We start from the raw sequence: 12,430 nt of genomic DNA, 5'->3' as shown, positions 1-12,430 counted from the left end.
ATGCAGTGAGGAGAAAAAGAGATGCTTTTCCTTCACCTCTGTCCATCACTGCAGGGGTGGTAACGAGTGAGTGAGTGTTCTGGGGAAGACAAAGTACAATTTCCAACTGGTATTAGTCTGTTGCACTCTGTTTTGTAGCAGTAAGTTTACATTTTTAACAGCATCAATAAATAAGATTCCCCTTACCACATCCTTATAGCCCCTAGCTATTGATAGACAGCAAAGTGGCATTTAGACCACACACTGTTAATCCTACAATAATTGATAAATTACAGTCTAAACCTATATTAGCATACTGCCAGATTACAACTGACAACCCTATTTAATGCTTTAGTAGAGGGGGGGAAAAAATCAGCAACAACTCAGTTAATGCTAATGATGAAATTTAAATACCTGTGTTTAAGATTTGAGTTAGTGTTACTTTATAACTACCTCAAGTGCAAGGCTTAAGTGGCTCATTCACTACACACAGCAATAATAGATCTGAAAAAAGGTGATAAGACTGTCTTTTATAATATACAGCAGCATGGATAGAAAATAGACATTTTTATTTAAACACATTTGTTAATAGGAGCGTGCATTGTAGGTATCTGACAACTAACCAGTTCCTTCAATAATTATTGCACAGTTCACTTTAGCATTCATGCTGAACCATCTGTAAACTTTTAAACTAATACTTTGTGTAGACTTAACACCATGCAGCTACAGAAAGTAACCTTCTCCCTCTTTTGCCTTTATTCTATTTCTTAGAAAGGCTATTTAAGAATAGGCAGTTGTTTTATATCAGGAACATTTTCCTTGTAACAGCTGTAAAAATTAAGTTGTTCCAGCTTTCAAGAGGGTAAGGAAGGTTAATTTTAAAAGCTAAGGAATAATCTTACACATTAGTTTGGTGAGACAAAATGATTTGTAGTTCTCAAACAGTAAATAACTTAAATTACACACTACAGCAGGGCAAGATGACAAATTTATTTTAATATTTTATGGTAAGGGAGAACATTCAGAGCTGATGTATAAGCTTTGATGTCCTTGATGGAAGTGGTGTTAGTCATCAAGGAGGAAGGAGGTAAAAAAGTTAGCTGAGGTATTTCACCACATGAGGAGTTCTGAACATCAGACACAGCTGGTACTTCTGAGTCCCCTTCATGTTTTCCAAATCCAACCACCTGAAAAGCCAAAGGCCAGATTTTGTTATAAAGAAAGCAGGAAGACTAATATTTTAAATGAATGGGTCTTGAAGCATTAGTTTGTTTCAATTGTCTGCCCCCCCAGAAGCTTGATATGCTAGTAGAAGACTAAATCTAGGCAGTGATTTTTTTTCCCCTGCAATTTTCAGAGCACACTAATTTATGCTTGTTCTCTCCTGAGATGGATTTAAGGCAGTTATACCATTTCTAGACCCTAGTTAAATTTAACTAGTTTCAATTCATGTAAGTCTTTCTAAAACGATGATAGGACACAGTGCAAGACAAGTTTAAATACAGAGCTTGGACAAGAGTAAGTTATCAGAAGGAATCTAGTCCACTCTAGAACTGCATCCACCCATACTCACATGTACACTGAGTACTTTGCTCTCACTGCCTCTATGAGCTTGGAACCAGTCCACCAGGTCTGCTTTCGTAAGGGATTTCAGAGCTTCAATCTAAAATCCACAAGAGCACACTTTTCAAACTGCTGAACACTATCTCAAAAGCATTCCAATTCCCAACATTTAACAGCAATTATTTGCAGCCAAATTTATAAGCCTTGAAAGCAAGAGTTTGTGGTGGAAACACTAACATGTTTAAGTTTCCACAATCTCTGAAAATAAAGTTTGTTACAACAATCTGTTTCAAGTGTCACCATTAATTTCTGCATGGAGCTCATTCTTAAGCACAGTAACTTCACATCTTGTAAAACTCTGGGGCCCTCAAGGATCAGGGCTCCATGTGGCTATTATGTGTATACAACCTAACAAACATTTATTGGAATCATTGCTATTTTGTGATTAAAAGCACCTGCTACGAAGAGGTTAAAACTTCTATTCAAGAAACTTTATTTGCAGTATTAACAAATTCACTACCTCATGGGCAAGCCTGTCAAACAGATACTGCTGAGTCACCACTTCATTCCAGTTCCTATCCACTTCTTCTCCAAGATGGGAATCTTCACACTCTTTAAGCTTTATTAGAGCTGTGACCTGTATAAGACAACCCCACTTAGAATTTCTTGAGAGCTGGGATTCTAATGCAAAGCAAACACTGAATGTGCTAAATCTAACAGGCATCAGTCTATATCTGGGCTGTTTATTGAATTACAAACAGCCCTAGAGTCCATTGCATGAGGCCATGTCCCCCTTAAGGCCACTTCCAGAAAACAGTGAAAGTTCCATGACAAGTGGGAGTAAAAATTCACAAAAGAGAAAAATCTGTCCTGTACTTAAATTCAGATGGCACCCTCAGGAGATGCAACTGTACAATGCAACCACTTCCTAGAAACCAGGCAGATGCAGATATTAATGTAGCTGCGTACTTCCACTTTCTGCAAACAGATTGTATGTTCTGTTTTGACTCTACTCCTTCACTAATTGGTATTCTTATGTAGTTGATCGGTCCCCTTTACCTGTGTGCTGAATGCTTCTTCAGTTAAATGCTTGATTTTTTCTTCAAAGAAAGAAAGAAAATCTTCTATCTTCTTGTCCACCAATTCAGAGCTGGAAAAAAGAAGAACAGAAACACAATATATAGCACTCCAATAAGTAACCAGTTTTGAATTTGGGAACTAACATCAACAGCAAAGCATTGCCTGAGGAATTATACACTGACAGGGAAAAAAATTCTGGCCTAGTGGAAGAGAACATCCCCCTCCTTGCTGTGGTACATGCAATGTGAAGACCTTTCCATTTTCAGTTTCTTCCAGTCCTTAAGAAATAAGGTAGAGAGAGCTAGGAAAGAACTTGGAAGACAGTGCTACTCCTACATCAAGCAAGAGATTATTAATGCTTGATTCATCATCTGTCAGGGCCGACAGTATTACCAAAAATAGTTGTACTTCGGATGGGGACAGTGAAGCAGATGAGAAGACAGACAGCTGTTACCAGCTGTCTAACTATTGAGATAGAATATTAATATGCAGCTCCTCTCACCTTCTTGAGCCAGCTCAAAAACCTGTAAAACAAGCCCTCCAGGGTTGGCAATTTCTAAACATGGAATCTATCCAGCTGCCTTATGTTGTGGCCAAATTGTCACCAGAAAAATCATCACACCATTATTTTTCATGTTTCTTTTTCAGAGCAGAGCTGCTCTGTAAGAATAAACTATTATCTCTATGGTAGTTCAAAGAAGTGTACTTCATAGTTGAGACTAGATTTGTTGTTTTATTCAGTAAAAGCTACCTATTGTCATAAGCCAGATCAAATGTAGCTCCAGTCATGAGGTCACCTTTTTTCATCTTGATTTAACTGTTCTTAGAATAGGAGATAAAAAGATATATTAAATCCACACACAGTCCATCTCCCTGCTACTCTAGGACTGTTCCCTATCAATAAGGCTAAGGTTGTGTCATGGTTATTTTTAGTAAAAAAGTCACAGGCAATAAACAAAAATTCACAGAAGCTGTGACCTGTCTGACTTTTGCTGCTGCAGCTCCATGGTTTTCCCCACCACCATGGTGGCTGGGAGCTGTAGGGTTCCCCCTCTGCCTGCCACAGCTGGAAGCTGCAGGGTGACCATATTTCCCGAAGAGAAAACGGGATTCGGAGGAAGTCTAGCCACTTGCCTGAGACCTGTTCTCAGGTTGGCAGTTGCTGGAACCTTGTAGGGGGCCGTTGCCTGGCACTGAAACCCTGCCAGGGCCCCACTGACTGCCAGCTCCAGAGTCCTGCAGCCCATGGGGCTGAAGCAGAGAATGTCACAGGTCACAGATTCTGAGACTTCCATTAATTCCATGACATAAACATAGCCTTACCTATCATACATTCTCTAGTGCTTTGTGCAATTTAGTTTTAAATAAAATCACACAATGGGGGTTCCACTGCTTTCCTTAGGATATTATTTCATAACCATGTACATTTCACCACCATGAAATTTTTTCTTTACATTTAAGCTCCATCTTTCCATTTTTTCATCACATCCTATTTACTTCTTGCACTACCATAAATAAATCCTCCACCGTTATTTTCAGTAGTGGCAATATTTAAATTCTTCAAGAGCTTTCCCCCATACGTTCAACGAAGGGATCAAAAATAGAGAAATGATTGTTATTCCTAGCAGTAGTTCTATCAAACCAGTGTTAATATCCCTCCCTGCATCCTAGTTTGAATTCTGATTTGGAGTGCTGCTTTGCCTTTGCTAGCAAGGAGTTGTGACCTCTCCTCAGATGTGGAGCTCACCAGTTATCCAGGCCATCTCTTTATCAGCTCCTGCTTATGGTCTCAATTCAGCAAAATGTAATAGCACATACTTAAACTTATGCCATATACTTAACTACTTTGCTGAATGAGGATCTAGGTCAGGGGTCCCCAACGCAGTGCCCGCGGGCACAATGGCGTCTGTCATGGCAGATGCGTGCACCCGCAGGACACCGCACTGCCGAAATGTTGCCGCCGGTGAACTGCCTGCCGAAATGCCGCAGAGAAGCATTGCTGTTTCTCAGCGGCATTTCAGCAGCAGGGTGTCTGGTGCCTGCCCCAGTCCTCTGGGAAATAGGAATATGCTATTCCCACAGAAAGGTTGGGGACCACTGATCTAGATAATCAATGTGTTTGAAGCTACACCGGAAAGCTTTGATTACAGGGCAGAGTGCAGTGACCCGACCTGCTAAGCCAGGTTTCTTGTCTGGAACACATTACACCTGTAACTCCACTGGCTTCCAAGTAGCTTTTGGGTGCATTTCAAAATATTGTGTTTGGTTTTTAAAGCCCTATATGCTGAATCAGACTCAGTCCAACTTCTGAGTTTAGGAAAGAGCACCTATTCCACCATAACAGTTGAGTCCATCTGGGATGCTTTCAGATTAGCCCTAGCTTTAAACACGGTCTGTGTACCAACTTCCCAGAGTGTTCAGTGGAGGAGGAGCTCCTCATCTCTGGAATTTTCTTCTTCTATTTGTGCTCGGTTGACCTTCAGGAGACCTTGATGGCCCATTTGGCTGTGCACTTGCATGGTTATAAGCAACTACTACTTCAGCCAAAATCTGCAGAGGTTAGCTGTGAAGAACCACAGAATTCAAAGGGCCACAAGATGGACTCATTAACATGCCCTCCCCTATTAAATTCGTAAGAGACTTACTTGTACTTTGTTGCTTGTGTTGCTACAGTAACAGAGAACCCGAGGATCCCAGATGTATTTCTGCAGGTCGGGTACACATGGTAGCTTAAACCAAAAGGAGAAAGTCATTCCACTAGTACAAGCCATTTTACATTTACCATCCATAGCTATGAAATCAGAATACTGTCAATACTTGGATGTAAGGTATTATTAGGTGTCTATCAATGCAAAAGATTCACTCTGGAACAACAAATCAGATCTCTTGCATCAAATGGTCTTGGCCTTTTTTGTTCAGCAAATCCTTTTTTGGGCTTTGTAAGATGCTTAGCAGAGTATTCATGTACTGAGAAATCCTGCAACCCAGATCTGTGAATGTGAAACGACCCCCATAAAACAGGTATGGTGCGGTCAGGGTTACCGGAGTCTCTTAGTTCTCATGAAAGGGCCTAAACAGAGAGGGATGCACCCGCAGTGGTGACAGGAGTTAATTCCAGCTCAGCAGACCCCTCACATAAATGCTGTGGGGAAGCTATAGTAGTGGCTACTTGGGAGAGAGTGAGGGGAGGTTATTTTTGAGGAAGTCTAGCTCCACAGTCCAAGTCAATGGTGATCACCAAGCTAGATAGAAAATCTTCTGCTTAGACAAATTACATTAACTTCCGGTTGTGGACTCAAACTTGGACGACAAGACCTTGCTGCATGCAAACTTTTTTTTGCCAGTAACTTGACAGCAGCTTTACTGAGCATAACCTTGCCATTTTTCAAAGGGCACCAAAGCAATTAAGTTAAAGATGGTGTCAAAGAACGCTGCTGGTTTTGGTTGTGGTATGTTACGCTGTCCTTTCAGCCACACCATGGCAGGAGTTAGCCACCATGCAGTATGGCGTTTCTGTGGTAACATCGTACACATGGGACTCAAGTGTGATAAAGGAGCTGTACCCAATGCAGTGAACTTACCCAAGGGTTTGTTTGGTTCGCAGGAAGTCAAAGCAAGGCTCCTCCATGTGCATCTGAAATACAGCAGGAGTTCAGTCAGAAGGCATGGCTACTTACAGCAGCTTGGGTTTAGGCTTGGTACAAAAGCACGATCAAAGATCAAAACAAGAAACACTAAGGCCAGGTCTACCCGACAAAGTTATTTTGGAACAACTGAAAATCCACCCCCTTGAGCAATGCAGTTATACCGATCTATCTCCAGTACAGCCAGCAGCCTGTCGACGGAACAGCTTCTCCAGTTGACACAGCCACTGTCTTTCGGGGAGGTGGATTAACTACGCTGACAAGAGAATCTCTCCCATTGGCATAGTAGCATTTTTCACTAAAATGCTACAGCTGTGCCACTGCAGTACTGTAATCTGAAGACAAGCCCTAAAGCCTCAGTGATTCCCCCACATCCCAGAAAGGAATGAAATGGCTCATTTGGGCTGTCCTGGTACCAGTCTAACACACACGTATCCACAAAATCCAAAAAGGAAGTAAAAGGCTAATCAGAGCAGATCACAGGCATGTGTGTGTCTCACCTTTGTTTCATTTTCATCTGTAGCATTCTCTTGACCCCAAACAATGCCAGGGGCAGGACAGAAATTTTGCTTCTCAGGGCGCATGTTAATAAGTACGCAAGATTTGTTAAGAAAGGAGCAAAAACTTACCACAAGCAGTTCCATGAGGGTGTATTCTCTTAAACTCCTAGCCCCAGACTAAAAGAAAAAAATTAATTGAAAACACTTTAGGAGTTTCTCATGGAAAGAGAAGAGCTATGGGTCCAAGTCACTAGAATGACCTCGTTAAGAGAACAAACAATTCAGGATGGATTTCAGCACTAAGTATACATTGCAATTTGCAACAAAAAGAAATCAGACTTTCTGGCCTCTGATGTGTGCTCAAAACAGCCCCCTGAGTGAGATACAAGGGTCTCTTCATGGGACAATGATCACTGTATGGCTGAAAAGACGATTTCAAGGTAATCAAAGAACAGGCAGGCACAATCTGAGGGAGGAAGGCACAATCTGGGGGAGGAAGGCAATATCAATATGGAAGAGCATGGAATATGCCTGCACAAGGCACAATAGATCTAGAACTCTCACACAAAATAATATGGACTATAACTTCATTAAGAAGGTTTTAGTAACTTGGGTCTTGCTCATGGGGATTCTGTTGATGGGCTCACTAGAATTCAGAACATATTCTAGAAAATAATGGTTGGAGAATTGTGCAGTCTGCATTACGAAAGCCAGCAGTCACCACAAGGAAAATAAATGAGTATACTCAAAATGCTTAACACGTTACCTGATAATAGACTGTCACTTCAGAGTTGGCATCACCTTTGTTAAGGGCTTTCACTTTGCAGAGTAGGTGTGTGCTGGGCAGGTCCACCACCCGAAATTGAACAGGACACGGGTGCGGTAGGGGAAAGAACTGCAGCTTTCTAAAGAGAGTCCAAACAGCAAAGCATCAAATACTTAACTTCCCATTCCTTAAACCAAAACAAAGAACCAATGTTCATATTCCAAATGCCTCAAGTCAAATTAGCATCAATCCCCTCCCACTCCCACAAACTAGAACCACATCTTACTTTAACTGCCATCAAAACCAGATTTCTGGAAAATAGTGACAATACAGTTACATTTTTCGGATAAAAGGAAATTCCAACTGTTTACAACGTTCTTTCCCAGCCACCCCCCCGCCCCCGTTAACCAAGGTTCGTAACTTTGTAATATACTTATAGCTCCCACTTGTAAAAAGGTGAGTGTCAAAGAGAAATACTCACTGAACAACATAATTCAGAAAATCCTTTGATTCCTAAGAGATAAAGCATAAACAGTTTTACTCTGGAGAACGGAATTATTAGCCCTTTAGGTATCAGCCCCAATATATAGTACAGCCATCCAGAAACGAACCAGCAAACACACAACTGTCCAATCCTCCCCAGCCTTGCCACACATTACAACATTTTGGCCAGAGGTTAACCCAGCACCAAGTCACTTCCTCCCCTACAGCGTGACAGTACTGTGTGATCTGTGTTACGCTGTGGAAGGAAAATGACATCTCCAATCCAGTCTCTTCCTTGGAAGTTTGTAGCCTCTCAGCAAGGGCAACCTGGAAGCCAGGAAAGAGGACGCTAAAGGAGAAAAATGTCTTACCGAGAATCTGCTAACAGATGTTCACAGCAACGGATGTGCACAAAAGTAGTGCTAGGTAAGTGGGAATGTTATGTCAGAGCAGCTTAGGCACCAAACAAAGACTCCATAAGAATCTTGGTTAACCCTCAGCGTCCCCTACAATCCAACAGCCCATATGGCTATTTTTGTCCTTACAAGGATCCCCATCCCCACCAATACCCTGGTGAATTTCCCAAAAGGCTTGACAGACCAAGTACAAACTGATGGGTACAAAGTGAAGACTGCAAGTTTGTTCCTCAGCGGCCATAGGTTTGTGACACTGCATGGATGGGGACAAACCCTGCTGTAGCCAAGTTTTAAAAAGCTTGCTAGATTAGGTCAGGCCTATGGTTGGATCAGACAGTCCTCACTGGACTTCAGTAGCAGCTGAGAGAGAGTAACAATAGGAGTGTTGGGCCCTAGACACACAGATATCCTGTCACACACAGGCTGTATCTGCACTGATTGCTTTAGGTAACTCTTCCACAGGCGCACCAGCACTGAAGTGTTTAAATCACCATGTCATCAATACCTGGAGTTTAGAAGATTACTGAGTGCGTTTAGACAACACAAGGATAAATTCACCAGTGGCCAGTTCTACATTAGCTGTCCCATGGTGTTAACGGAGGACCTGCACCTATGTGAGATATCCCCAAAACTGCCAGTACAGACAAAGGCATAGGCTGGTGAAACAGGGTTTGAGCCAGCTGCGTTTAATCACTTTCTAAATTCAAGAAAGTATGCTTCAGCTGCGGAGGTTAGTACTCACTCTGCTTGTGAAGTTTCCTTGTACAAGACCCTCTACAAAGAGTTGAGATTTGAAAGCCTTAACAAAGGATGAGAGAGACTCGATGGAAAGGCCCTTCATTAATGTCTCATATTTATCTATGATAGACCATCTGCCATGCTCCAAAATTAAGAGACGCACATTTCTGTAACAAGAGAAAAGGTTATTTAATTCAAAATATGTTACCCACCAGGGATTTAGAACCTATAACTTCTTAAATCTGAGATCTGTGACTAGCAGAATTTCAGCTAATCCTAACTAGAAATATCAAGTACCCAGTAGTCTGCCCTGGGACTTCAGCCCTGCTTCAGCTCCAAAATGCCTCAGATACCCTGGGATCACTGCAGCCCAACTGCTTTGGGCTGTCCTTGGGGTAAAAGATTTAAAGCCTGCTTCCCACAATAACTTTTAAACAGCTTTTGCTGGGGTGTGTTGTGATGCACAGACTACCCTTTCTTCTCTAGGTCACTGATATAGGTCTGTTTTTTCCCCACTGCAGGAGTTTTAACAAATCACTCGAACAGCTCTAAGGGTTCACACCATGATCTCTCAGAAGCAGAGCTGCATGTGGTAATATAGGCTATTAAATGAAAGTAGTAAGCAGTGTCGTTGTCCTCGTGGTGTCAGTCCTAGGATGCGAGAGACATGGTGGGCGAGGTAACACCTTTTACTTGACCAACTTCTGTTGGTGAGAGAGACAAGCCTTCAAGCTCCAGAGCTCTTCCTCAGGTCTGAGAAAGGTGCTCGGCGCATCACAGCTTCGTACAAGGTCTAACAAAGGGGTCTCAAGCTCCATTTACCTTAGGGCCAGTGCCAGTCCTCAAATCCTCCTAGCAGGCCAATAAGGTCACTGCAGATGGTGTTCAGAGAAGAAAACGTTTCTATTGTATTTTGACTTTCTTAGAAATAATAAAACTTTCGTACAACTTTATACAATTCTTCACCTGCCCGAGAATTTTTCGTGTTCGCTGGACACCTGGCAACGCTTCAGTTCGGTCAGTTTGTTGTTGTTTGGCCTCAGTGACTGAGCAGTTGAAACCTTCAGAACTGCAGCGAGGTGGGCACCAGAGAGTTCTGTTCGGTATTTTGATTTGTTTATCTTCATTGTGTAAAAAAGTGACGCTGCCTCCATGGCTGACTCTGCCTGGCAACTAGTGATGGTATCTCCATCCCTTTTCCCCCAGCCAATAGAAGCTGCGGGGGACATTGCCAGCAGGGTGCCTGCATGCGTCTCTCCTCTGCAGGCCACAGTGGGGAGGTTCTCAGGCTGCAGATGGCACATGGGCCAGGACTTCGAGACCCCTGGTCTAACAGATAGTTTAGCATAAATTAGCACGTATTCTAAGGGAACATTCAAGGCCAAGTGGCCCATTAACACCCCTGTAGTCATAGGACCAGAAGTGGATTATAGATTGAAGAATTTTTGGGGACAACCCACGAAACCAATGATATACCCCGATACACATAATGAAATTATTCTCCGCACCAACGAACTCCCTCACAGATTTACACCACCACTTTCAACAACCACCACCCGCCCATTAAATTCTCTCCGGAACACTCCCACACTGGCATCAACTTCCTGGACACTAGGATCAACTTCAGCAATGGAACCCTATAGACAAAATCGACAAGAAACCCACAAATCACCACGCCTACCTTCGTAGATCCATTAATAATCCCAAATACATCAAGAAGTCTGTTACATACAGCCAGGAACTGATACATCACAGAACATGCTCCATGGAGAAAGTCCAGGATATATACCTTAATGCAGGGATTCTCAAACTTCATTGCACTGCGACCTCCTTCTGACAACAAAAATTACTACATGACCCCAGAAGGCAGGGACCAAAGCCTGAGCCCCGCCATCCCGGGTGGTGGTGGGGGCCAAAGTTGAAGTTCAAGGGCTTCTGCCCGGGTGGGGGGCCTGTAACCTGAGCCTAGCCACCCAAGGCCGAAGCCTGGGCCCCGGGCTTCAGCTTTAGCCCTGGGTCCCAGCAAGTCTAATGCCAGCCCTGACAACCCCATAGTTTGAGAACTGCTGCCTTAACACTGCCTTCATTAAATAAGGACATTCCCCCAGAGAAACAGACTGCATCATGGAACAGGCCAACCAAATACCTTGAGAACCCACTTAAATACAGAAATTGAATCTCCTTTGACCTCACACCCTAAGTTCTCACCTACCATCCCAAACTGGGAATCATATGGGGTCTCCATCCTGAAAAAAGTTTCCTGAACCCCGTCTTTTAGCCTTCAAACACCCCTCCCCCCATCATCAGAAGTAAGTTCCCCATAGACCAGGACACACCAAATCAAAGCAGTATCAGACCCTGCCAGAACAGATGCAAAACCTGCAGACATATCTCCTCTGCAACATCAACAATCAACACCCCCCACAACACACCTTTAAAGATCCATGGGTCCCATCCTACACACGTTATCACAACATGTGGTGTACTTCATTCAGTGCAACAAATGCCCCAACAACTATGTGGGTGAAACCAGACAAATATCACTATGTCTCAAATGAATTCACATAGGAAAATGATAAAAGACAAAAACACCCTATCACCAGTGGGTGAACTCTTAACAAAACAATGATTCTATTTCTAACCTATCAGTTCTCATCCTCAAAGAAAACCTTCATAACACTTTCAAAAGACAAACCTGGGAGCTTAAATTCATAATTTTGCTAGACATTAAAAAGCATGGCCTTAATAAATACACTGGATTTATGGCTTATTACAACAATCTGTAACCCACTAACTCCCCAATTTTGTCCTATGACTATAGGAGTGTTAACAGCCCACTTCAGCTTAAATGGTCCCTTAGAATATGTACCAACTACTTATGCTAAAACTATCTGTTAGACCTTGTATTTACCTGTGACAAGATGGGTATGTCTACACACCAACTAGATAACTCGCGGCTGGCCTGTGCCAGCCAACTTGAGCTCATGGGGATCAGGCTACAGGGCTGTTTCACTGCTGCGTAGCCTGCCGGGCTTGGGCTTTAGCCTGTGATAGTTCTGTTACACCATAAAATTAGTTGTAAGAAACATCTTCATTTATTAAAGAGCATCCAATGTGATGGGGTTGGCAAACCTCACACTGAAATCAAGACAAGACAGTTGTTACAGGGTCCTGCCAAAAAGGGCTGAAGCCAGTCCTGCCCCACCTTCCATCAGCCAGCAATAGAGGGAAGAGGCAGGCTTCTGTACCGAGCTGTGTTGA

The 12,430-nt window shown here is 42.8% G+C and overlaps 1 protein-coding gene across 1 annotated transcript in view; it reads right to left on the bottom strand.

Moving 5' to 3' along the window:
* Positions 1 to 949: 949 nt before the first annotated feature.
* Positions 950 to 12,430, bottom strand: part of NRDC (nardilysin convertase) — a 43,342-nt gene continuing 31,861 nt past the window's right edge. Inside the window, exons 22-31 of the mRNA XM_077825425.1 lie at positions 9,174 to 9,336; positions 8,014 to 8,045; positions 7,533 to 7,671; positions 6,896 to 6,943; positions 6,204 to 6,256; positions 5,268 to 5,351; positions 2,602 to 2,692; positions 2,063 to 2,179; positions 1,553 to 1,642; positions 950 to 1,166 (exon numbers count right to left, since the gene is read on the bottom strand). Of these exons, the coding sequence (XP_077681551.1) occupies positions 969 to 1,166; positions 1,553 to 1,642; positions 2,063 to 2,179; positions 2,602 to 2,692; positions 5,268 to 5,351; positions 6,204 to 6,256; positions 6,896 to 6,943; positions 7,533 to 7,671; positions 8,014 to 8,045; positions 9,174 to 9,336 (1,015 nt within the window). The 3' untranslated portion in view covers positions 950 to 968. The remainder of the gene's footprint in view (positions 1,167 to 1,552; positions 1,643 to 2,062; positions 2,180 to 2,601; positions 2,693 to 5,267; positions 5,352 to 6,203; positions 6,257 to 6,895; positions 6,944 to 7,532; positions 7,672 to 8,013; positions 8,046 to 9,173; positions 9,337 to 12,430) is intronic.

This window comes from Eretmochelys imbricata, chromosome 8 (assembly GCF_965152235.1).
Source record: "Eretmochelys imbricata isolate rEreImb1 chromosome 8, rEreImb1.hap1, whole genome shotgun sequence".
NCBI classification, from domain to species: Eukaryota; Metazoa; Chordata; order Testudines; family Cheloniidae; genus Eretmochelys; species Eretmochelys imbricata.
The sequence above is the reverse complement of the archived record's forward strand: the minus strand, read 5'-3'. Positions and strand labels throughout refer to the sequence as shown.